At 46.6% G+C, this 26,009-nt stretch overlaps 1 protein-coding gene across 1 annotated transcript; it reads left to right on the top strand.

The window, feature by feature from the left end:
• The first annotated feature begins 1,271 nt into the window (after positions 1–1,271).
• On the top strand, positions 1,272–26,005 carry LOC121589038. Its single transcript, XM_041907603.1, has 2 exons — positions 1,272–2,059; positions 20,061–26,005. The coding sequence occupies exons 1-2, from the start codon at positions 1,859–1,861 to the stop codon at positions 24,669–24,671; spliced, it is 4,812 nt and encodes a 1,603-aa protein (XP_041763537.1). The 5' UTR covers positions 1,272–1,858; the 3' UTR covers positions 24,672–26,005.
• The last annotated feature ends 4 nt before the right edge of the window (positions 26,006–26,009 follow it).

Below are 26,009 nucleotides of genomic sequence, written 5' to 3'. Positions count from 1 at the left end.
TTTTTTGAGTGGTCACAAATTTGTTAGAAGTAAAATTTTTCTTCGCATAGTTCTTGGCGGCAAAACCTGGTTGTAAAGTGGTTGTTGTTACAAATGTGTTACAATCTATAACGAAATTTTTGAGGGAGTATTTATTCCAACGTTACGTTACGTATTTAATGGATGAAGCCTTATCTTCGATTGGCTAGTAATTTTCTCTACTCATGATTTCGCGTCGTATGCCTCTGTCTTTCGTTGTTCTTAGCGACTTCGCCATTTTCGTTCTACTATACTCACGTTGATCAATGTCATTCTATCAATCCTGATCAGTTTGGTTGGGATTCTCAGAAGAGTGCATACATTTTAACAATCATTATATGCATCATTTGTTACCGTTTTAAATGTAGGAAGAGTTACGACAAAACACATACTTGAATTTTCTCCAATTTTGATCTGGTTTGTAAACGCTAAATTGTTTTATATAACTAAAGAAAAGATGTACGGTAATAAAGTTTGTCCAAATAGGTCATTAACAGGGCCGATAAATAACATTTTCGTATGTTTGGTGAATTCGTAACAGTTCCAAACGTTACGTTGTCTCGGACAATGCGTTACACATAAAGCTTTGAAAGCTTCGCGCAGCTTATAATGATTCGAGTAGATCGTGTAAGTTTCAAGCAGTTTTTTTTCCTTTTCGATTGACTATTGAATTTTATTCCAATATTTGTGAATTATTTGAGTAATTTGTGACTATTTCAAATTATTTCAACTGTTCGTCCTTGCGATTGTATCCGTATTTGTTTCGTGTTTAAATTATGCTCAGGATCGTATCAGTTACAGAAATGTTGTATTTATGAATTGTTCTTTCTGGTACAGGGAGATCATAAAATCCTATTGTTTTTTTTATTATTACGGATAAACCATCAACAATAATCGAACTTGCTATTTTACTTCCTATTTATATTAGTTTTTAGAGATTTTGCTCCATTCTAAAAATTCTTTCAACAAAAAGCGAACGACCATTCTCACAGTTAACCAAATATTGCAAGGAATGTCACCCCCTAAGCACATCTTGGCTTAATACTATCCCTTGTGGACATGTAAACAAAACTTACCCTTCCAGTGATCTGTCCCTACCACTGATGCTGCACCGATCGTAACTCAACACTCTCAAACAGACACATACAGAGAGCTCACCAGCGGAGAGCAAACACCAACAAACAGCCTGATCGCGCACTAGCCAACAGGAGAAGGAGAAATGGATCAGCAGAATAGAAAGTTTCGACGCTCGCGTTCGCGCCATTCGTTGATGATCCGCCGTTCGGTGCGGTCGTTTCGTCGTCGTAAGCAGCGCTCACAAGTACCGAGAGGCACAGGTTGTGCCGGGACCTCTCCCCATACATACAAAAAACACCCAAAATAAGAGGCAAGGCGATTAAAGTGCAGAAGGTCCAACGCCATTGCAGAGACCTTACAAGCGTGTCAACGAGTTGTGTGTGTTCTCTGTTTCTCTTCGGAAAAGAACCTCGTGCTTATCTTAAAAGAAAGGAAGAGCCGTGAAAGAAGAGTATGCTACAGGTGAAACCCGTGCAGCGGAGAGATAGCCACGCTTTGGTGAAATTCCACTTGTGCGTGTGCCCGTTGCGGCCGTAGTGTGTGCAGGTGTTTGCGTCTTTGGCCACATTGGCGCTCGTCCTCGTTGGCCAAAGGGCACGTTTTTGTGTTCTTTGTCGGTGCGAGCGTGAAGCAGCTGGTGGATAGTTAGTGACGGAACGGAACGGAAGTGAAGTGGGTCACTGGGCGAAAGGGATACCGTGGGCTTACCGCCTATGCAATTCGTGCCATTCTTACACGCAGTGCGCGGCCAGTGTGTCGCTGAATGAGTGTTTGTGGTGAACCGAGGAAAAGAAAACTCAACGTCAATTCTTCCCACTGTGCAGTGTGTGTTGCGAAGAGAGAGAGAGAGAGATCCCCGGGCGTTGCGGTGGGTTGCATCAAGGGCCAACAAGAGGAAAATCATAACCCGTCCCCGGCCATTGTGTGTCCGTGTGTGTCCATTCTATCATCCAGCTACGTGAAGGTAAGTTAGCGTTCATCTGATCCAGCGACCGACGGCGTAGTAAAATGTCAACTGCTTGGTTGCTTGAAAAAGGTTCGAAAGCGACCCCGGCACGGCTGGCTGAATGTAGGTTAAAACCGAAATTCGTCCAGCCGGCCATATGTGTGGCGTGTGCCCTCTGCGCCCGCTGGTGCGTCCCTCCATTTTGGACGCGAACCTGAAACGCCTCGGTTCGTTGCGTCTTGCCGGCCGACTTCGCACGTAGTGCGCAGCTCGTACGCTCCCTCTCGCGCACAGGTCGCCGTGGTCACTTTCTCGGCCACTCGGCTCGGGCTGTGTGTGAACGGTGGTGGCACTTTCTCCTCATTCCAATCGCATGATGAACAAGCAATGCACGTGGAGTGGAGACACCCAGGATGCTAAGCATCGCCGCTATCCTGACCCCGTGGTTACATAAAGTTGGACTCCTCCGCGCGCGTAAGTACGGCGGTTGAGTCAGCGATACGCCAGCGATCGTGATAATCAAGTGTACCGAATTTCCATCCCCTTATACCCACAGTCCGGCAAAACCCTCCCCACAAGCTCTGCATCCCGCCGTCTACTCCGTTGACGGTTTGCTGACCAAGCGTAAGCCGGACACGGATGTTTGTAACGGATATGCGTCACGGTCCGGTCAATATGTGCAGAAATCGCGCAGGCGCAGGCTGCTCGCGTAAATGTGGGTCACACTCACACACACAAACTCACAATCTCGCGCCTCACTACGCTGGAAACGAGTTTGACCAACCATTCCAGGCTTATCGCCGCCGAAGTACACGCTTGCACACGCGCTTCGAGCCACCAATTCTCCACGCGCAATCCCCCGGCCAATTCCCGCCGACACCGGGCCGGGATGGATTTTTGATAATGAAATCATAATCTTCAATTCCCTGGAGAGGGAGGTAAACAATTTTGGCCACGTTGTGATCGCAGGTATGCTTAATGAGCCTTCCATGCACACAAACTCGTGGCGTGGAAATGGGACGCCACTTTGCAAATGCTGCTAACACGTGTAATGTGCACCGTGGCAAATGGTAATGTGTGCGCGGTTGCGCGGTTCCAGAAAGCTGGATAGACGGTGCAAGAAGTAAGGCACACACACACACTCCCTCCCTTGGGTGGTCCAAGTGGTATGGTGCTTATCTTTGGACGGACGGTTTTAGTGTGTGTGTAGATAAAAGGCGGGCTCAGCCGGTATCGCTCCGGGAACGGTACATGTATTCGGAATTCAGGATGGTGAAAATGGATTCAGACCTTATTTGTTAGTCTAAGCAGCAGTTTGGCTGTTTTCGGTACGGCGGGTAACGTAAACGGTAATTAATACAAACAGGCAGGACATACAATATTAATGGCAACGGATGGTAGTGGACCGTGGAGCAACTGTGCCAAATGCAGGTGTACCGAAATATGGCCACTGATTAGAGAAATTGGGCGCCGAGAGACAAGAAAACGAGCTGCTTGACAACTTATTTACAAATGAGTAGAAATGGCCTTAGGAGAAACTTTTTCGCAAGGAAGCGGTCCCCATAGTTGGATATGTCATGCCAATCTAGGATCTTCTGAAGTTCATCTGCTGCTGCACAACATTGACAAAAGCGTAAGCGAGAAACCTCATTGGAATTATTAACAGTAGATTGAAAGTAGCTTATCTTCTTTTTCTAATTGGATATTTGTCTCAAATGCAAAAGAAACATTTGGAGAAGTATGCAAGAGCATGTTGAAACAAACTAAATCTAAATTTTTATAAGTCGACGTGCTAACATTCTATGAAGCTCCGTAAATATTTCAGTTAATGTTACGTTTTGTCGAATTTTTTTCGAAAATTTTGTTTCAAAAAAAAAATGGTGATAAAAATATGTTTGCATAAAAAAAAAAAATCTTTTATTTTTAAAACACCGAAACCAATAATGACAATTTGGAAGAGACTCAATGTTATAAAAATGATTTTACTCTTCGGAAAGTGTGTGAGCATTTTTTATGGACGAAAGATTTACTTTGACTTCTCGATAAAGATCAGAAAACGGTGTGAATAAAACAAAATTCAATCCTTATTCATCTTTAACTACTGTGAACGAATGGAATTTGACCTTTGGGCCTTCAATTTGATTTCGTTTGGTATAATGGAGTGAAATTGTTTTCATTTAAAAACCTTAACCGTCAAAAATGTAAACAATTTAACTTGTGTTCAAAGATAAACCACCTACACGGAACGAACTTTTCAATTAATAAAGGATGCTGAATTCGGATGAGTGGAATTTAGAACAAACAGCAAAAACTGCGAATCATGAATGGTTTGAAATTTAGTTATTTTTTATTTTGGCGTGTAGTATAATGATAGCTGACTAAAACTGCAAACAATTCACATTTAAGGATATTTTACCAGCCCATCGAACAGACCTCTGACTAACTAAAGACAACTTGGCATCCGGAATCAAACCAACCCGTATCCGGGTGCCATTTACTGCCAGTATATTATAAACCACACCGTGCGTCATGGATTTGTCACTGCAAAAGAAAGTAACGCAAAATACAGACACATCTTTCCCTTCGTACTGCGTAGCTTTCACCGGAAGAACAATAATACCGAAGGAGCAGCAAATAAATGACATCATACGTTCGGATGTTGGGAGTGGAAGATTTGCCCCTTTTCGACGGCTCGAATGAAAAAAAACGTTCACTGAAGGTGTCAATGAATAATGACATCGCTTAGTGCTTAAGCTAAACCTCTAACAGGGGAGCACGGTATTGATCGTACAAAGAGATACCAATATGGAATGGAATGGAAGACAACAGGAATGCTTGTTGTTGATTAGATATTTGTTCTTGTTTGCTGTTTGCCTTTCTGGGAAGGAGTAGCTTTGAGAGGACAATTTTGAAATATTTTTTTATCATTCAAATAATGTCCTCACCGCTTGGTTCAGTTCACATTCCTACATTCCGTTGGGTCGAGTGATTCACAAAAATAACCAGATTGAGGGAGAGCAAGCAAGCGAACGAAAGAGAGGAAGAAATGAAAACAATCGGCAAAGAGGTGTGTTGAAAATGAATCAGCACCATTAACCCAAATTTCACCTCAACCCCCAGCCCGTTTGGTTTGCCAGGTGCCAACACATCCACACACACACACACACACACACTATGGACTATGGACGACGACTTGGTCATGAGCCAAGTAAAATGCCAACTCGATCGATGGGCGTGCGATCATTGTCGGACGAAATTGTGTGTATGGGACCCCTTGCCCACAGGCGACACACGCCAGCCATTCGAAACAAAATAAACCACCAATTGTCACTTTCGCTTCCGCCGGCTAGGGAACGGCTTTATGGGCCGATCTGTTCGGGCGCTCAAAATGAACATTTTTGGACACGCGCAAACGGCCCGGGATGAATAATCAATTTTGCATTCCAATCCACATCCGCAGCCCTCTCCGCGTGCAAATCCGTTTCCAATTTCGAAATCCATAAACGACTGGTGTTGCTTCCGGGGGAGTCGTGGACAGAGGAGTGTTGCCGGCGCTCGCGGAGTGGAGTATGGGCAGTGCGGCCACACGAAAGTACCACTTTCACGCCCGGAACGTTGGGCCAACTGTCAAACTTTCGCCAGCATGTTTGGCCCCTTCAAGTCACCAACACCACCAACGCAAAACAGAGGGGGAGGTGAACGGGCAGCTCGGGCGCGGAAGCTGCAAGCCATTCCATGCCGCTTCGGGTGCGACCTTTTCGCGGGAGGCTCCAGCGTGTGGGCTGGAAAAACAAAGGGATGCACTTTTGTTCCGTGCGCGCGCGCTTTTGTTTTCATCCGCATCGTTCTGCAGCATCATCTGCAGTGGTTTCTTCGTCGTACCGCAGCCAAAAATGAAGCCCGCGGAAAAACGGTTCACAATATTGCCCGAAAGCCGGCTTCCACCCCTTTCGGTGAGTTGCTGGGAGTTGCGGGAAAACTTTCATTTATTTTAATCAGTGATCACCATTGTCTTGGAGCGCAATCGCGTCCCACTCGTTCACCCACCTCCCCCGCTCGACCATCGAGCTTCTGGGTTCGGGAGGGCACGATCATCATGGGAAACAGTTTCCCTTTCCGTCGGGGAGCTTTTTTTTACTTCTTCTTCGGTTGCTATGGGTTCCCAAGTTTTTCCCACGCAGCAGACACACTGGAGCGCCTCGTCAGGTTCAAGTTTGGCGTTGGCGTCTTTGCTTCTCATCTTCGCCTTTGCTTTCCACGCCAGAACGGAAGGTGAAGGTCGGCAATCTAATTGAAGGAACCGTGGTGAGAGCCGTGCGTGTGGCAATGAGTGTGAAGGCGGGAAAAGCTCAATTAGTAGTCTTGAACGATAAAAGTTGAGCAAGATGAAAGAGGAAAGCTCCGAATGATGGAAAAGATAGATGGATTGAGTCGATTTGGTTTTGAGTTTGGAAATGTGGAAATACAGTTATTTTATTAGTTTGGTTTGCAAACTATCTCGCGAGTTTGATCCAAATGAAATTTGCATGAGGATATTATTTAATTTACAGTACTGTAGCAAACCCAAAGAAGGGCATGTTGCTCATTTATGAACTTTTTTTTATCGAGTTCAACAACATTTAACAACATCATTCAACAACAGTTATTTTTTAAATTTATACAGAACAAAAATTGAATTGCCTGTACTCATTAAGCCACCAATAGTTCCCAATAGTATAGTGTCAAGTTTGGCGTTACAAATTCCAATTAAAAAATTGAATTAAATCAACCCAAATATTTTGTTGTTGTTTTTTCTAAAGAAGATTTGGTCCTTTTGGCTGACATTTGCCTCAACTCAAATAAATGACCTATTCTAATGTTCGACAAATATAACATCAATTAGATCTCGTGGTGAGTGATAAAATCTCTTCTCTTCATGTCTGCTTCATCCTGCTTACAAATAGCTCATTGCATACATTGCACTTAGCACAGTTGCTGACCTTTTATTATAACGCACAAACCCAGACACACACACACACATACACACACAATGCTCCATGTACCGTATGCACTTTCCTTTCCCAAAACCAATTAAGTTCCTCGTCTGCCGGCGCATCGATGTCACCCGGATGGTTTTTCTTATGTCTCTGTGTGCATGGACTGATTGTGCGCATCGACTGATTGTGCGCAAGAGACGGCTGGCCGATGTTTACCGTTAATGCGAAATGAATAATCAATGAGTGTGGACAGCGCGCGGAGGTGCTTATGAATAAGCGAAATCGGACAGACCCGATGATAGCACGGAATCGAGTTCGTTAACCTTAGTTGTGCGTTGAGCGGTGGTCAGTTTTTCACTCATCTCCCGCACAAAAAAAAACACAATAAATGACAAGGAATGCGAAAAAAAGCAAAGTCCTCGAACAAAAAAAACACTTCAGAAGATGCGCCCCCGGGGGAAATCAGGGTGGAAGGGGCAGAAAAATCAAACGATAAAACGATGATGGGTCACATCAATCAGCTTCAGGGAAGGAAGATTTGCTTTGCGTGCGATCACGTTGGCGGCAAATGCTTTCGAATCTTCGCATTAGAAAGTTGACTTTGAGGAATGTGACTAAAATTGAGCGTTTATCCCGCGGCTTGGATGCCCGTCCAGCCATCCTGTGTGAGGATTATTCTGTGTGATTTCCCGATAAGGTGAACAATAAAATAGGAAAAAAGGAATGTTGAAAGGACGATGGGAGCTTTTATTGCATGAATCATGCTGTTGTGGAATGTAATATCCAAAGGCAAAAGATGAAGCTGCCATCCACTCCACCTTGCGGAATGGATCGGAATAATGAAAACGAAAGCCATCTCAATGTCTTGTTTTTTCGCTGCTCTCACCCACTCTGCTTCAGCTCTTTTAGATGGCTTATTAATTGGCTACTTCTAATTGGCAAACACCTTGACCGCAGCATCTACGCAGTTTGGCCCTGTTTGTTGCAGCTAGGAGTGTGAAAAACAGCGCTCTCACTATCGCTACCCCACGGTGAAAACAGATCGCAACGCACGAATGTCGGTCCAGATAAACGCGGTGGATTGAGGGGAGTGTGGTGGGTGGTTTCGGTTGATTGATTAATGGCTTGAATGATTTTGCCAACAATAGGCGACACCGATCTGATCGTATCGGAACGGTTTTGCTATGACGGGTGGAGAGAGGGCCGTTTTTCCCACGCCGCCCCGGGAAACTGTGCGGCCACGGGTGTGAGATTTGGGTCGCCACTGTCGCTTCCGGGGAACACCATTAATCATCGCCGGTACTAGGTACTGCTCACAAAATAAGGAAATCGGTACCTACGGAAATGATACGCAGAAGGTGAAATCGTTCAGCAAAACTTCTCAGCAAATGACAGATCGAATATCCAACAAGTGTGATCTATTTGCGAAATTGAGAAATGTACAATGCTTCAATGCTGTTCGTACTGTTAATGCGAAAAAGAAACATTTGTCTCATGTTTTTCGAGAGTAATAAAGTTATAAGAATGCTTACGATCAAATCGTCTCAACAAGTGCCTCATTTCACAGCGCTTCAAAACGACTGTAAAGAAAGAGGATCATTTTCATGTTTTGTTGTTGTTGTTGTTGTTGTTTGCACAAACGAGCTACGATTGTTGTTATAAAACTGTTCACTGTTCCACCATTAACTGGCAGCGGCGTACCGTTTCCTCCCACTAGTAAAGACGACCGAAAAACGGTGCTTTAATTATGCGACTTTTATGCACCGCGGAACTGTGGCGGGAAATCATAAAACGGTTACACAGTAAAGGAAAGAAACTGTACAAGAGGCTTGCGGAAAAAAAACACAGTCCCAGAGATATGCGACATTCATTCCACTCTCATCTTTTGCCACGATCTGTGTCTGCCTTCTTTTCCTGCAGGCGGAATGCGCGAACATTTGGTAAAGATTTTCGTACCTTCAATTGCCATTTCGCATACGGACAGAAGTGGAAGCCTGCTTGAAGATGAAAATAACATTTTAATTGCCACTTTCCTAAGGATTGACGGACACTGTGCACACACACACACACACACACACACACACACACACACACACACACACACACACACACACACACACACACACACACACACACACACACACACACACACACACACACACACACAACCACACACACACACACACACACACACACACACACACACACACACACACACACACACACACACACACACCTTCCGATGACCTTCCAACGGCCACAGGTCAACGGCGAAGGTAAAGTGTGCGAGATTAAGCTTACTTTCTTTATGTTAAGGAAAATGAAATAATCATCACAATTACCCGGCCAAAACGGCCCCAGAGCGACAAGCGGGAGGAAAAAGAACAACAGCGCTCAACAAGCCTGTCATCGTTTTCACCAGCCTGGATGAGCAATGGTGCGACCATGTTTGTGTTTTTAGAAATGGTCGATTGTTTGACATGAAAGCGCATACGATAGTGTGCAGTTTTTTTCCCACCGCTTCAAAGCGCATTAGTGCTGCTGGCAAGTGTCAACTGCTGGTGTGGTAGCTACATGACACCGGTGACGTTAGTAGTTTTGAACAAGTTTGATATTTGTGGTGCAAATAAATCAATATCAATAAGCTGTCAACTAGTCGGTTACAATGTTGCATTAAACGAAATGTATGACAAAAGTGCACTAATGCATAAATTTTATATCTTACTTATTCATACAATACACCTCGTCCTCATTTACATAGTATATTTAGCTAATCAGCTTATTTGTTTATTTGACATTTAGTATCTTGGGGGCAAGCTTAGCTACAGCGCTATCAATGAGCAAACGAGAGACAATTGGTTTTGAACTGGTTTATACTAATTTTGAAGTCTTTCTTGAGAACGTAGGCCTCAACAGCTCACGTGACCTCAACAGCTCACGAGGTCATTCAGGTTATTTTCTCTCAAGAGTTTGCCTGATTACAAATCCTAGTATGCTTTTGCCTTTGGTAATTATAGAGTGCTAATGTTCGTGCAAAAGTTTATGAATGGTTCCGGAATAATGTTCCCTATTCTTACAGAATACAACTTGTCCATCAGGTGATGATTTCAACCATTCGATGACAAGTGGTGATATACCAAGCTGGGCAATTTTTGCAAGAAGAATCTTGTGTTTGATGCTACCAAATGCATCTTGGAATTCAGTGTAAACTGTATCCCCAAGATCTTAATCTCAGAAAAAAAACGAATAGAAAAAATCGTTTTAATCCAAAATAATGAATTATATATTACCGGGGTCGTTATACACGCTAAAATACGGTATCTAGTTGAGACGCAATTGATGGTTCACTGGAAACTTAGTTGAAACGAAGAATTATGACTGAAATATTATTGTTTGTTTAACTCTCATGATGAAGTTCTCGAGCAGTATTAATAAACATGACGAAATTTTAAGTTTTATCACATATACATTTGTTGGTTTATGAAATACTGAAATGAAATCCTAGTTGGTACTCATTACGAAAATATGTTATACTAAAACGTCGAATCTTTTCATTGCAATTTGTTGAACACGAGCTAAAGATTAAAATGTAAAGACCTATCTTAAGCTGACTTTAAATAATAACTTAACAACAACAACAACAAAAAACAAAAAAATCGGTACTATTTGGGATAAAGTCGAACAAAAATTTATCACAATAAAACTAAAATCAGAAAAGTGAAAAGGTTCATTGTAAACAGTTAATTAGTACTACACCGTAACATCCTAAAAAATTATACATAAATCATCCCATCGCAATACATTAAATCTCTCTTTACAAATACCCTCAAGATAAGTACGGGTTTCCTACCCCTTTCATACCCCTTTCAAGCAACGTTTATCATCATTACCAATGAAAACAAAAAACAACTACAACTATAAGGACAATTAGAGGGCCTCGGTTGACAATAATCCAACCTACAGCCAACACTCATACAAAACCCAACAATACACATTGTGGGAAGTAAAAGCTCAAAATTACCCAAACAATGTCTCATTTCAAGCAATCTCAAGAATTGATTTCATGGCGTGACAATCGCAAGCACTCCATCATCTTTCGGAAGTTTTTCGCATTTTCGCTTTCACAGCCTGTAATGATGCATTTTAACGCTTCACAAAAAAGCGCATTCGTTCCGGTACTGCTTGCTATGCGACTGAGCGGAGTGGTTTTGCGATGTGACACTTGAAGGATAATTTCCCTTCCGCCCAAGGGTATCATGATCGATTTTCGGCTCCATTGACACATTTTCACTTTATTCAGGGTCGGTGGCCCGGAAGGCAGTGCTGAGCATCGTTGAATACCGGTTCCGTGTTTTTAAGGGTCAGCATTAACCAACATTAAGATTCAAATCTACATGAGCGTCGGTACGAGTGGTTAGGTCAATTGTTTCGTACAGAGGTTTGGTGCAAAATATGATCTCATTTTGTCGATCCAACTCAGTCTGCTGGCTAGAAGAATAGGGCCACATTTGCATAGTGGCGCAATTGCGCGCTGTGTATCGTGAAATTCGCACCATCTTTTAATATGCAGACTGGCCACGTCTGGCTGGCCTCCCGTTTTCCAGAAGACCGTTTAATGTGTGTTGCGGCCGTGCATACCGAACCGTACTGGACGCAGTCAGCCATAAGTCTCACACCGTTGTAGCAAACGGTACCTGAAGACCCCCAATGCTCCTGCATGTGTGTGTGTGTTTGGTCTGTTTTTGTTGCTTCTGACTGCAACGATTCGCTTTCGTTCCCTTCGGTAAAGCCACGGGAACACAAACACTGAGTCGAAACGTGTCGTGGGGTGTAGTTTCCACGTACCATTCACCAATTCGCCAAAGGAATCCAACGGCAGCGGCCAGTGCCGTGCGAGCTCGATACGAAACGGTGCCGACCAGAGCCGTTTTCGAGTGGGAAAAAGCTACAGAGGTGCATCGGTACCGTTTCGTCGTGATGCAATTTGGCCTACCCGGTCTGCCAACAAGGGAGCAGTGATTGTTTGCGATAAGCTGGCAAAACGGCAAGAACCATTTCTTCATTATCGTTTTGCCACGTTTTCGGTTTTAATGCGGGAAAATGGTGGAGCTTGTACATCATGTAGGAAGAATGGTGAGAAAGATCTGCAATCAGAAAATGGCATCAGTGAGGTCAAACGTACACGAAATTTGACACACATATTTTGCGTGTTATCGAAGATGTGCGAGTTTTTGTGGATACAAATGCAAAGTTGTCAATACACCCAACAGTATGCTTACAACGCATACACACGTCAATGCAAAATACGAAGCGGTGTTGTTTTATATTGGTAATTAATTAACGGGTTTTTTTCGGATTATCCATCCATCCAGCCGTGAAGCGTATGTTTCTAGCTAAAACTAACTGTAGCCCTAATTGTTAAGGTACACCTTGCGGCCGTTTGCCATCAGCTACCGTCCATCGTACGCCGTAAAAGGAAGAAAAATTCCGTCATGCACACGATGTACGCGAGTACCCGTAACCGATCAGATGACCTAGTTTCTGTTTTTGTGTCTATGATTGTGTGTGTGTGTGTGTGCGCAAACTATAACTCATCTCAAGAACGAGACATAAATCCAAACTGAGGAATTATGATCGAGCGGATTGATGGATTTGCTTCATTTTTTAGCAGCATTTCTTCACCAGTAAAACTTTACCAATTGGTGCTGCTCTACCGACTATCATCTCAGACAGTGGAACGGCAGCAAAACGCAAACGATTCAAAGCACATAGCAACATTCTGTGCTTAAAATAGCGTGCAAAATTCAAGTCACAATTTGAAACGGATCGGCAGAAATAAATAACTATCACAACATACCCCCAGAGCCCGTAAAACGAAGATTGAGCGTGAACGTGAAATTATGAACTAGTTTACGGCTCACCGTCAACCACCAACTAGGCATGGCAAACGTGAGCGCAAACAAAACGCAAGCGTCCTCTCCGTGAAGCATCGTTTTGTTGTCTTTTAATTTCCTTTTGGCACGCCGCCATCTTCTGTGAAATCGGTGCTTTATTTTTCTCCTTGCTGTGCTTTTCCCGAAGGGCACTGCAAACTGAAAAGGTTTCGAAGCGTTCGCACCAAAAGATCCGGCACGGCATCCATACACGCTTTCCGGGGGTTCCGGGTTCGTCACTTGCAGTGGGCCGGTTGAAGTCTTTCGTTTTCATTCAGCGCTTCTAGCCCGTTTGTCATTGGTTTTACAAACACTATTGCCAAGTAAGCTTCCAATGATCATTGTACGGTGTGTTTGTGAGTGTGTATGTGTGTGTAAGTGTTTCTTGTCGCGTTTTAAGACTGGCGCGAACTGCAGATACACATTCCTCGATGGAAAACGAAACGGAATCTCTTAGAGTAGGTTGCAGAATGTGCGGTACTGCGGCATGAATGCGCAGGTCGCACCATGTACGATGCCACCGTTTGCATTGCCCCTGGGGAAGGATTTCTTTGGCGGAAGAAGAAAGTACAGCACAGTGGCACAACTGGTTTGCGTCGTGTTTGTTGTTTGCTTCGTAAACCAGTCAATCGGCGCAACTCTATTTTTCATTCAATGTTTCCTGTCCGCAAAGCGTCTGTGTGGCTTCCTGGTTTTACAAAAGGAACACACCAAAATACACTCAACCGTTTAAGATGAGTCCAAGATACGTTTGCTGAAGTTTTAATCTGAAAATCGTTCAGTGAATTTCATTAACGATGCTATTCCTAACCAGCACATCCAACACAATGGTCAAACTCGTAAAGATACAGCCGAAACTGCATACTCATTTCAATGGCAATTGCTCAATTACTTGGGGAATCGAACGAAAGCACCCAGGGAGTTACCATTTCCTACAGCGAAGAGCTTTTCCACACTCACCGTACTGATGACCATGAGCAACTTGCTTGTGTGTCATTGAACTAGCCAAAAAACACCGGGCAGACGAATTGTATGGAAAATGGAACTGTAGGCATTAAACGAAACCCCCAGAAGAAAAAAAAAACGCTTCCAATCTCTAAACGTAACGAGACGAAAGCTTGTGGAATGAACGAACCAACGAGAGAAACAACACCCCGATCTTCACGATAAGAAAGGCTCCCCCAACTTACAAACGAATGCGGAAATTACTTCCACTCACGCACTCGTACTTGAAAGCGATTCCCATCCTCCCATGGCTTCATGTGCAACGTCTCAATGCTCGAAAACGAAACTTTCACCGAGAAGCACCGGGAACAAGGCCCACCTTTACTTGAATCCGAATGCTGAGTGCGGGTGATTTGGTTGTTTTTCTCTCTCTTCTTATTCTTCTTTTACTCTGCTCTGTCTGAGCGTGGGGTGTAGCTGGGCAGATTAATAATAATAATGTGTGTAATAAAACTCAACCGAGAGGAACGACCTCGAGCATCGAGAAGGGGTTAAAAGTGAAAACGTTCTCGGTTGAGGTTGAGCTGAAGCAACATGACACAGGAAACAGAAGAAAAGAAGCGTTCTAAAGCTGGTTCGTAGCCTACAATTAGGCCAGCACAGAAAGACAACCACTTTCTCTCCCATTTTCTTCGTGTTTTCTCATTCATCTTGGTGCTAGAATCTTCCAAAGAACCGGTTCTAGAGCTTGCAAGAAACAATGGGGTTAGTTGGGCTTTCTGTTTAAGCGTGAGAAGATAATGTTCTTGTGTGAGAAGATAATGAATGTGTTTGGGAAGGTCGGTAACCTTTGTCACGAGTTTTAAACGTTGATAAAACTATTATTAAATTGACAATACTTTGTAAAGTTAAAAGCATTAACGACTTTTATAATATTATATAATAAGTTGTATTATGTTTGTTAAATTTGTAAAAGATAACCATCAGCTAAACCAGTGGTCGGAAAACATTGCGAATTAAAGCGCCAAATGGTATAAAAAAGCATGTTATTTGTTCTAAAAAAAGGATAAATTGCGAATGTTGAATTCATTGACGATATAATATTGTGACTGTAAAGTGCAAATCATGTAGGACTGACTATCCTGCTATGGTAACAATAAGTCACTGAAAGCCAAGCTCACTTCACTATAGTGGGTACTGGCAGGCCTTGACCGGCAACGGTTGTTGTGCTAATGAAGAAGAAGAAAGTGCAAATCGTATTTCACAGAAACTTTTGTCAAATACAATGTTAATGAAGATAATTTTATGTTTAAGTGGATTTATATAATTTTTTTCATCATCCATACAGCAAATGGTATGAACAATGACATCGTCAAATGTAATATATGTAGCAGTGGTGGGAGCTCGGAATTGGACCTACCCTATTCCGATTCCGTGTTCGGAATCAATTCGGGAGCCGATTCCCATGTTGGAATCGATTCCGATTCCGGAGACGATTCCGGACCCAATTCCGGAGCCGATTCTGCAGTTGACTCCGGAGCCGATTGCAAAGTTGACTCCGGAGCCGATTCCCAAGTCGGCTCTGGAATTGATGCCGCGATCAGAATCGGCTCCGAAATCGGAATTGACCTGGGAATCGCAATTTGCCCCGATAACGGAATCATAATTGACTCCAGAATTTGAATTAGCTCCGGAGTGTCAATTAGTTCTTGAATTGAAAAAAGAAGTTTTAGAAGCGAAATCAGTCCGGGATTCTCTATTAGAATGGATGTTTTACAAGTAAATTTTGATTTTTTTGCGGTTATCAATATGTAGTATGATTGTACCCAAACGCCTATTTTTATGGTAATGACTCCGGAAACTGATTCCGTTTGGAAGCCGAATTGGTTTCGATTTCTATAAGTTTTATTGAATTTTTTAATGAAACCAACCCTACTGAGACAGATGCAAAGCTAGCAGTTTTAACCATTTAATTTTAAAAGCCTATCGCCTTCATCGTTCGAATGAGCTCCAGCCCAAGCTTTCAGAATCTGCATAGTTTTTGATTCTCAGCTTCGAAGGCAAAATATATTTCGAGGTAAAGGTTTTTCGAAAAAGAAGCATTGCCACTTATATATTTTGCCACCATAGATTGTTTCTATGAGTGTATGCGCATTCTTGAGCAGCTTTTCTTCTTTAAACAAACAAATACTTGCTAATTTACTTGATGTACCTTACATTTTTATGTGATTTTGGATACTTTTATTCGTAGAGGATTGAGGATTTTTTGTGTTTCAAACCACTTTATTCTTTACACTAACAACAAATCAACTTTTAAAACCTTTGTTCAGACAATGCCCCAATAAAATGCAACATTTTTCACATTCAAAACACTCAGCTACTTAGTGTAAGGTGATCTTGGCTTCACCCTCTTACGATCGTATTGTCCACTAATCAATGCGTTTTGCGTAGGTACTGCCAGTTCCAAACGCACGACATCACAAACAACCTCACGCACTGGTATCTTTCTCTTCCTTTCCGTCGATCACGATCAAAGCCCTCCTACTAACCCCACGTCTGATTGAAATACGATCAGGTTTGAAGCGCTTGAACGATTCCAGCAGAGCTAGCGCTCACCTTGACCCATTTTCATGCTTTCTCGTTAGTGCGCGTCCGTTGGGAAAGCGCGCGGTGCGTATCGTGACCGCGGCACGGGCAGACCCGCTGTCAAATCGAAAGTCGGCTCCGAGTTGCACTGGCCACCGACGATCCGGTTCGCAATGGAACGCGATGCCACGGCGGATGTTGACAACTGATCATCATCATCATCATCATCACGATCATCCCGGCACACAAGCACCTCTGCGTACTTTTCCACCTGCACTTTGTTCAGCCCGTACGCGGAACAACGGACGCGGATGATGGTCAGTCAACTTTCGATTCTGCACATCCGCAAAACTTGATCCAACCGCGTTTGAAGATGAAGGGCTGCGTGGAGGTAAACAGAGAAAGAGAGAGAGAGAGAGAGAGAGAGAAAGAGACGACGAGGAACTACAGCAGGTTCTCGTGCGCCTTGTCTTCTAATCATCTCGTCAGCGAGATAGTAACCCGTAAGCATTCACGTTAGCCTGCCGCCCTGGGGAGGAAATCGGCGGCACAACGGCCAGCATTAAAGATCACCTGCGCCTCCCGGCCATATCTGAGCCCTTTCGGTGCGATTGGACTGACCCAGTTGATGGGCCCCGGCCGTGTCCGTTCGTCTGCCGGGTTGTGAAGTGACCGATGAAATCGAGACGGAAGCGCAAACAAACAAACACAGAAACCCGCAGCAGTGGAATGTGAAATGGGAATCAGATGTGGATCGACAAATGGACTGGCGGCTGCTTCCTGTGTGGAAGCGATGATCGGTGGAGCGAAATTCATTCACTTTAAGCATATTCTTACGGCCCAAGCAAGAGAGGAGCCTTCCGGGGTTTGGGATTTTCGGGGGACGATTTTTTAACATTAATTTGTCTCGATCGTTTGGTTCGGAAACAAGTCTACTGCTCCATTTCCGCCGCATTGCATTGATCAATGGTGTTTTTATTATGCATGGAAATTCAGGGTTTTTTTTAATTTCATCCAATAGATTATTGTTAGAAACACATCAACTGAATCCCTACACAAACCGACAATCGATTCGAGACTAGTTTGAACCGCAAGAAAACAGGAACTTTTCTGTGTTAGAAAACCGATCACTTCGGTTTCGAATTATCATATCGCGAGGAAAGCACCGACTTACAACCAACCAGGGAGTGATTAAAATGATAATTAATACCTAGCAGCTACCTGCAAAACCCCCCGACACTCGCAGCCTCTTCATTCCGCCACTAAACTGCCCGATTCTGATTCCTCTCCAGCGGCATCAATTCAGGCCACTTTAATTTGCACCCCACTTTCAAACGACCGTCAAGCGAATGGAAAGTGAATCGAAGTGTAGTGAAGTGTGTACGGCGACATCGGTGACTCTTGGGCTCTTTGGCTCGTTCTCAATCGTGCATAGTACGCGCAGTGGCGTGGGCAGTGTGGGAGGCATGGAGGGGGGGTACACTTTTGTTGCTATTGCTTTGCTTGCTTCGCGGGAGGAACCGTAGAGCTTTCACTCCACACGGCATAGCTCACGGAAGACAACTTTTAGTACAATTTCCTGCTTAGAAGTGAGGTGTAAGAGGGGCGGAAGAAGTTACCAAAAAACGCTTTCATTACCAACGAAATAAAAAATCCACCATCCTCGTAAAAAGGGGTCATGAATTTCTCGACATTGCGTAGGGTTTGCGCATAACGTTTGAGCAGGAGAAATTGACAAAAGCTCGCACCCATCGGAGGCTAATGGGTTGAGATATCAATTTCATATTTACCGCTACGCCGCCATAGGGCCATCGTTCCGACAGTTCCAACGTGTCGCAACATTCTCCGCATGTCATCCAATCGTCGCAGAAGGTGGAAGCCCAACACGGAACGCTGCCCAACAAGTGGGATGCTAATTTAACTGTTTCTCTTGTTTAGAATTCCTTCCTGCCTGTTGTCTGTTGTCAGCGCCCAGCGATGGAGAAATCGGGCCACTACGAGCCGCCAGCTACCGGTGTAGAATCAACAAAATCAATCGTCTGCATTCAACGCTCACTCGCTGGTTCTCATCGACACCGTTGCATAACGTGCGCGCGACCGCGACGGGAAGGGAAAGCTGTCCGATCGGTCTCACAATTTCGGTCACCTGTCGAATCATCAGAGGGAGGGGTACGGGAAGTCGGATTTACTGTCGCGATTAATATTCTCCAGCCGTGTCGCCGGGGGGTAAGGAGCCCAAAGTCCACGGATTTCGGTTAGCAGGTCGAACGCGGAGACAGCTTGACACGCCTAACGGATCACTTTTAACCTCTTTCCGTTTGTGTCGCTGCTTCCCAATCCATTGATCGACATTTGTTAGTGGAATGGCTTTATATTTGACTAAACTCTCGGAAAAAAGAATTTGGGAGAGCTTAATCACAAACAAAGGGTTTCCACCTCGTAAACCGTAAATAGAGTAATCAGCTTGCAAAACATAAACTCACCTCCATCTCACTTCCATCAAGCACGTGTGAGAAAACATGGCAAACGACAATAAAACTTAAAGCGCGCGGGAAAAGCTCTTTCACTTTTCATTTCACTCCATCGGCGCAGCACCTAAGAGCTCCAATGCAATCCAGTCCAATTTGTACCGTGCCCAGAAACACAGCTTCTAGCGGGGGAAGCAAACGGAAATGGCAAGAGCGTTGGTGCGTTGGTGTGCACACAATCCGCAAGCCAAAAAATTAAATAAAATAATAACTCGTTGTTTTGCGGGTGGCAACGAGGAGAAATCAATGGGTCCGGGTTCAACGACAGGCCAGTTGCAGGGGTCAACACACGTTTCCGCTTTCCACCGGCGGCCAACACCAGACAGGCAAATGTGCCTCTGATTAAGGCATCTTCATTATGATCGGCTATCGGCTAGATCGACGGCGCAAAAATGGCGATGTTGATCCCTCCGTTCGGATGTGTGTGGTTAATGAAGTTAATTTCGCTTTCGAATGACGGTAGCTTTGGCCGTGACATGCCGTATCTGGCGTCAGGTATGCTTAATTTCCCTCGCATTTTGGGCAGTTTTTTGTTGTTGTATTTGTTACTAATTTTCAATCCCACCCTAGCCCTGGTGGAAAGTGAAATCGAGTAACGTAATGCACTGGTGCTGATTGGATGTAAATTGGTCTGATTTGTTGCTGATGAGATGCGGATTTTGGTAGGGTATGGGGCGAGAAAGAACCGCGAAAAGAAGGCAACCGTGAAAATACACAATGTCGAATTTCCCGCCGCAGCCTGATCCGCCCGTTAGGTTACGGTTTCAGTTTTGATGAGTGAAAACTTTAAACGGTATCGGGGGATTTCCCGCCACTTTCTTCCGTTTGCCAGGCACTTCCTTGAGAGAAAACCCAACATTTATATTATTCGGCTAATCGAAAAGGCGTTGCACGATTTCGTTGCGTACTTTTTGATTAATATTTATTGTGGACTAATCGAAAAAATGGGTCCAGTAGAATGATTTCAACCGATTTTTAAATTAACTTATAACTGTTTGTTTGCTTTTATACTTACGGACATCTTTTTTTTCTGCCTCATCTTCTCCCCTAGTTAACACAAAGGATGAGAAAACGAATCCAAATGCTCCCGCTGGGAGTGACACTGGGTGCAGCGCTGCTGCTCCTTTCCACCGCCAGCGCGTACACCTTCGACGATGACTTCGAGGATCTGATCGCGGAAGAATCGAACGTGGACGAGGACCTGCTGCCGGGGTCTGTTCTGCTGCCCTCCGACGTGTTCAACGATGGCAAACCGTTCCTGGTCGATCGTGACCCTTCGACGGGGGCGATCGACTTCCTGCACAAGAAGACGGGCAATCAGCTTGACCTCGGGGACGGCAAGCCGTACGAACCGATCAAAGATAGCTACGTGAGCGAGAAGAAGGACGTGATCATCCATCAATCGACGCCCAACTTTCACGACTTTCTCAATCTGCCCAAAATGTACTCGCCGGAAAACTTCGTCTCGATATCGAGCTCGTACTCGAACCTCAAGTATCAGGGCATCAACAAGGGCTCGAACCACCGTGAGCATGGGAACGCGCACATCGTAGCGGCCACATCGGCAACCGCAGCACCAACGACTACCACCGCTAGCAGCACGACCGCGACCCCGGCGGCCTCGACCAAGTACTTCTACAGCAGGCCCCAGTATACGGCAGGAAGCTACAATCGCGCACCGGGAGCGGGACAGGGCAACGCGAACGCGTATTACACCTACCCCGCCACGTCGGGACGGCCGATCACGACACCGACGACCACGACAACCACAACCACCACGACCACAACAACGACGACCACACCAGCTCCGACCACGACGACGACGGAAGCGCCACGAACGACGGCCAACTCGCAGAAGCAGCTCTTCACGCGCTACCCGTACAAGAGCACGATCAAGAACAAATACCTGGAGACGTCCGAGCAGACGCGCAAGAAGTTCTTCCTGCCGTCGACGCTGGCCCTGCCCGGACCGACCACGACGACTACCGAACGCGCTCCTTCCACTCCGATGAGATCCTCCACCTACTACTCACCGGCTGGACGGCCGCACTGGCCCACGACATCCTTCCAGACGACGACCAGCACGGAGAGTACCGTCGCCGTAACGGCCTCGACCGCTCCCGCCAATCCCGTGCGCTTCGTGGACGATGCGGACGAGCAGCCAAAGATCAAGTTTACCATGCCAGCGCTGAAGTATGAAGGCTCGCGACCGGCACCGTTCCGACCGATGCCATCCCAGGCCGAAGGAACCGTGCCGGACCGGGAAACGGCCGCCAGCGGCTCGAACACCAAGATCGATCTGCCGAAGAACCCGGCCGTGATGTCACTGTCCGACATCTTCAGCACGCTCGAGCAGAAGAAGCGCATCGAATCGCAGCAGGCGGAGAACAACCGTGTCGAGGAGGTGGAAGAGCAGCCGCTCGAGGAGCAAGCTTTTCCGACGACGCCGCCTTCGATTGTGCTGTTGAATGAGGGTTCGGTCGGATCGGTAACCATTGGGTCGAGTGGTCCGCGCATCGAGCAGTCGATCGATCTGTCCGATCAGTACGTGCGATACGAGGTACATCCGCAGCCGCAGGCACCACCAACTAGACCGTCGTTCGTGCAGACCCAGCAGCAGCAGCAGCAGCAGCAGCAGCAGCAGCAGCAGCAGCAGCAGCAGTATGAGCAACAGCAGTATGAACAGCAGCACCAGCAACAATACGGACAATATACGGTACACCAATCGAACGGACATCGTCCCCAACCACCGGCGATGGATGTGGTGGGCGGCCAGTACGTCAAGTACGAGGTGCAGCAGCCGCAGCTGAACGTGGTCAAGTATGGAGCAGTGCCGAGCATGAACAATGTCGTGATTAGCCCGAACCAGCACTCCGCCACGTTCGTGCTGGGCTCGCAGCAGTCCGTCGGCAGCAGCATTGGGTCGTCGTCCCACGCGGAAGGTGTTGGTGGTCACTTTGTGGGCTCGGTGTCGCAAGATTCGGCCTCGGCCGCTGCACTTAGCGCCGGCCGTCCGTCCTACCAGATGGGCCAGGTGCTGGACGAACCGCACGACCAAACCAACGTCGGCGCGTCCGTACAGGTGCAAGTGAAGCCGCAAGACATCATCAAGACGACGAGCGTGCGATTCCCGAGCGAGTCGGACGACAAGTACGATAATGCGCCCATCATCAGCGGCACGCACAAGTCGGAAGTGTTGCCCCCGAACGGACACTCGGCGCCGGTGCGCAGCGACCAGATGGTGGTGTTCCCACCGAACCAAGACATTGCCAGCACGCTGCATGAGGTTTCGAACCGCATCGTGTTCGACTCGTCTACGCCCTCCAGTGAAACGCTCAACCGGAACGAGCTGTCCATCGCGCCCAACCCGAACTATCCAGCGGATCTGCCCGAACAGCTGACACCTCCGTCCGGTCCGGAGCGTCCCGATCTGATTAAGCAACGACCGCGTCCACCAATACCTGCCCAAGGGCCGCCCTTCCGGTACAGCGAGATCCAGCGCCGACCTCCAACGTATTCAAGCGACCGGCCTTCCCGCCCGACACTCACGCTACCGAACATTCTGCCCCAGTTCCGTCCGAATGCAAAGATTTCCCAAGGCCATCCACCGTACATGAAGGAACCAGGAACGTACCGTGTCGGCCCACCGTCGGGCATGCTCGTTAAAGCTGGTCCCCCGCTACGGAAACCAGCCGGCTATAATGTGCCCAACGGGTTGCCACCCTCCACAACGGCCATTCGCCGAACTCCGGTGCCGACGCGGCTAATGACGCGCCTAAGCCCTTCTCCGAGCCGACCGCAGATGCATTCGGCATCGGCCGAGCTGGAGAACCGTCGCTACTATCGACTACCGCCGCCACCACCACCGCCTGCCATGATTAAGGATCGCGTGTACAACATTCAACCGCCCCGGCTACAGCCTCCACCGCCACCATCACCACCAGCGGCTGCTTCAGTGTCGGGAAGCCCGTCCAACATTATTCCACCGGCCGTTACTTCCGCGGAAAAGCCGAACGAACCGCTGGAGGACAGCGAGTTCCATCGGAATCCACCCCAGATCTTGCGCAACATCTTGAGGGATGATCAGCAGCAGCGACCTAAACTGGAACCCGTGGTAACGCTGCAGATGCTACAGTCCAAGAAGCAGGCATCGTCCCACGGTTCTCCCTCGGTGCAAGACTCGCTCGGTGAGGCAAGCACCGTTGTAGCCGGATCACCCCAATCGCAAACCCACGAGACAGGCCACAAGGACCGACCAGTATATGTAGTCTACCCCGTGAAGAGTACACCCGTCCGGCTGGACAGCAAACCGAACGGCGACCCGATCGTGGTTGGCCATCGCGGAGAGCAACCACCATCGAAACCGATCAGCCCCGGTACGGAGTACCAAAACACGCCGTTTTCGATCGCCTCACACTTTGAGCAGGAACCAATCTTAACGGCCAAACATCGGAAACCCAACCCGAACGGTAAACTCAACTTCCCGTACAGTCTCGAGAAACCAGACCCCCTGGCACTGGCCCAACAGCTCGACAAGGAGCAATCGGGCGGACAACCGACGCAAGATCTGCTAGAATCGGACTCCGAATACAACCTGGGCGAGGAGCCGACGAATGTGCGCGATCAGGATCAGGATCTGATCTCCAGCAAACTGCAACGTTTCCAGACGGACAGCACGCCGATTGCGATCGCGTACACTCCAACTGAATCCAGCGTGGTGGGAGGCAGTAATATGCGGTACAGCAAACCCGTCGGAGGTTACGGATCGGCAGCGAGCAATTACTACTACTCGCCGTACGGTGAAACGCAGACGGAGGTGTCCTACCTGAAGATCGACGATGTGGACGAGTTTGGTAACCCTTCGCGTCGCTACGAGCAAAGCTTCCAGGCACCGTTCCAGGCGAGCATGAGTCTGGATCCGGTCAAGGTGACCAATCCGTACGAAGGGTGGGCCGTCGTAACGTCCTCGCCCCAGGCACTCAAACTTCAACAGCAGCAGCAGCAGCAAGCGGTACACAAACCCGACATGTCTCCAATCCGTCCACACAACAGTCCAAACTCGATCGATCGTTCCGACATCGGTGATACCACCTCCACCGGCACTGGCGACGATAGTGCAGATCGTCCAGCAGCATCCGCACCAGTAACTACCTCCTCTACGGTTAATTTCGATCAAAACAGCTTCCAGCCGGAACTGCAGGGCGGTTTCCGCCCGATCTATGGGGCGGACATCAAGCTGAGCGAGCAGCTCAACCCCGATCCGCAACGATCGAACAGCGGCGATCTATTTGCAGAGGACAGCGAGAACGAAGGCAACAAGCTGAAACCAAATGCTACCACGACTAAGCTGCAGCCCGTAGAATCGAAGCCGAAAATAGTGAAAAAAGAAGAACCGGACAGTGGAATGGATCTGGATCTGGAGGCATTCTTCGATCAGTTCACGAAGGACTATGACGATGGCGATACCGGGCTGGACGATGTGACGATGAGCGAGGAGACCACAAACGAGGCGCTGCCATCCAGTGGAGAGGGTCAGTACCGTAGCGCAAGCGAAGGACGAAGCAGTAAGGACACGACAGCGGTTGCGGGTGTGAGTTCTGCGTCTGAAAGTCCCGTCACAAAAGCTGAGACGGCGGATGAACCCGTTGCAAAGGCGACGTGAGCACCGGCGTGAGGACATGGCGAACGGTTTGAACAGTCGTATTCCTTCGACAAACCTAGGACAGGGAATGAATTAGTAGTATGTGTGTGTGTGTGTGTGTGTGTGTGTGTGTGTGAGAGAGAGAGAGAGAATGTCTGTGTGTATGTATGTAACATTATACTGGAACGTTCGGGATGGAAGAATGAATGCGACACCTGGGAATGTGAATGAAATTCTCCAGAGAGTTGGAGATAGAAGGGAAACAACCTTCGGACAGAAATAGACGACCAAACAAACCGGCCGAGTGGAGCGCAACAGTTGACAAATCTTAATCATCCACCAAACCAATAGAAGGAGAGATCGCACCGATGATAAAGTAGATGATGCTGACCGGGCGAGGACCATTGCGTGCGCTGACACGCCCCAACCCCCGCCCGACAGTGCCGAATCTTGAGTATCTAATGTTAAGCAACACCGGCCACCAATCTGAAAATGGGCTGCCATCGCGACGAAAGAGAACCCCGGGGCCGATGCTGCTGGACGAATGGTGCAAACGCTAGTCAATAGAACGGCTGCCAACACAATCCAAACCCTGCACCGAGAGGCAACGACGCAACGAGACAGTAAGACGAAAGCGAGCGGCCATCCATGTTGGTGGACACTATTTTTGTCCATAGAGTAAGGCGATGGAATGAGCTTAATATTGGATACTTGATACTAAAGCCAGGAAACCATGTCCCTAGCAATGCGCAATTTAGATCCGCATAAGGGATGGGATATTCTTTAACGACTTTCACTGAAATTATCCATCATTCGACTAATTTCCAGTCACAAATCAATTCCACCCTTCCTTTTGTCCGAATGTACTGGTATTTAGAGATGTAAGGATGAACATTCCGTGTCCCATGCACTGACGCGTAAGCGCGTTACAACGTCGTTACGGCAGCTCCTGGAAGAGCGCCAGCAAATGTTCATTTAACTTAAATTATTTATTTATTTATTAACGAAAACGAACGACTTCAGACTATATTCCGTATTTGCGGTACATGAAATTGAGTTTCTTTTTTGAATGGAACCATTCTTCTCCCCTTTCCTTTCTGCTGACATAATCGAGACAGCGAGAAGGATACGGGATGTAAAGAGGGGGAGGGAGGAGTATGATAAGTACATACTTCAAGTTTTGAGGATACTAATTAAAATAGATAACCGGAGGAGCAGCAAGTATCCGAAGAAGTAAAAGCGAATTACAGTAAAAACCTTCACTAGCCAGTAAGTTACGATCGGTAACCGCGTAGAGAGAACGGTTCTGTACTGTAAAGGAAATAAATAATGAATCAATAAATCGAATTAAAAACACTA

The sequence above is a fragment of the Anopheles merus genome, chromosome 2R (assembly GCF_017562075.2).
Source record: "Anopheles merus strain MAF chromosome 2R, AmerM5.1, whole genome shotgun sequence".
Classification (NCBI taxonomy): domain Eukaryota; kingdom Metazoa; phylum Arthropoda; class Insecta; order Diptera; family Culicidae; genus Anopheles; species Anopheles merus.
This window is presented reverse-complemented; position numbering and strand designations above follow the sequence as displayed.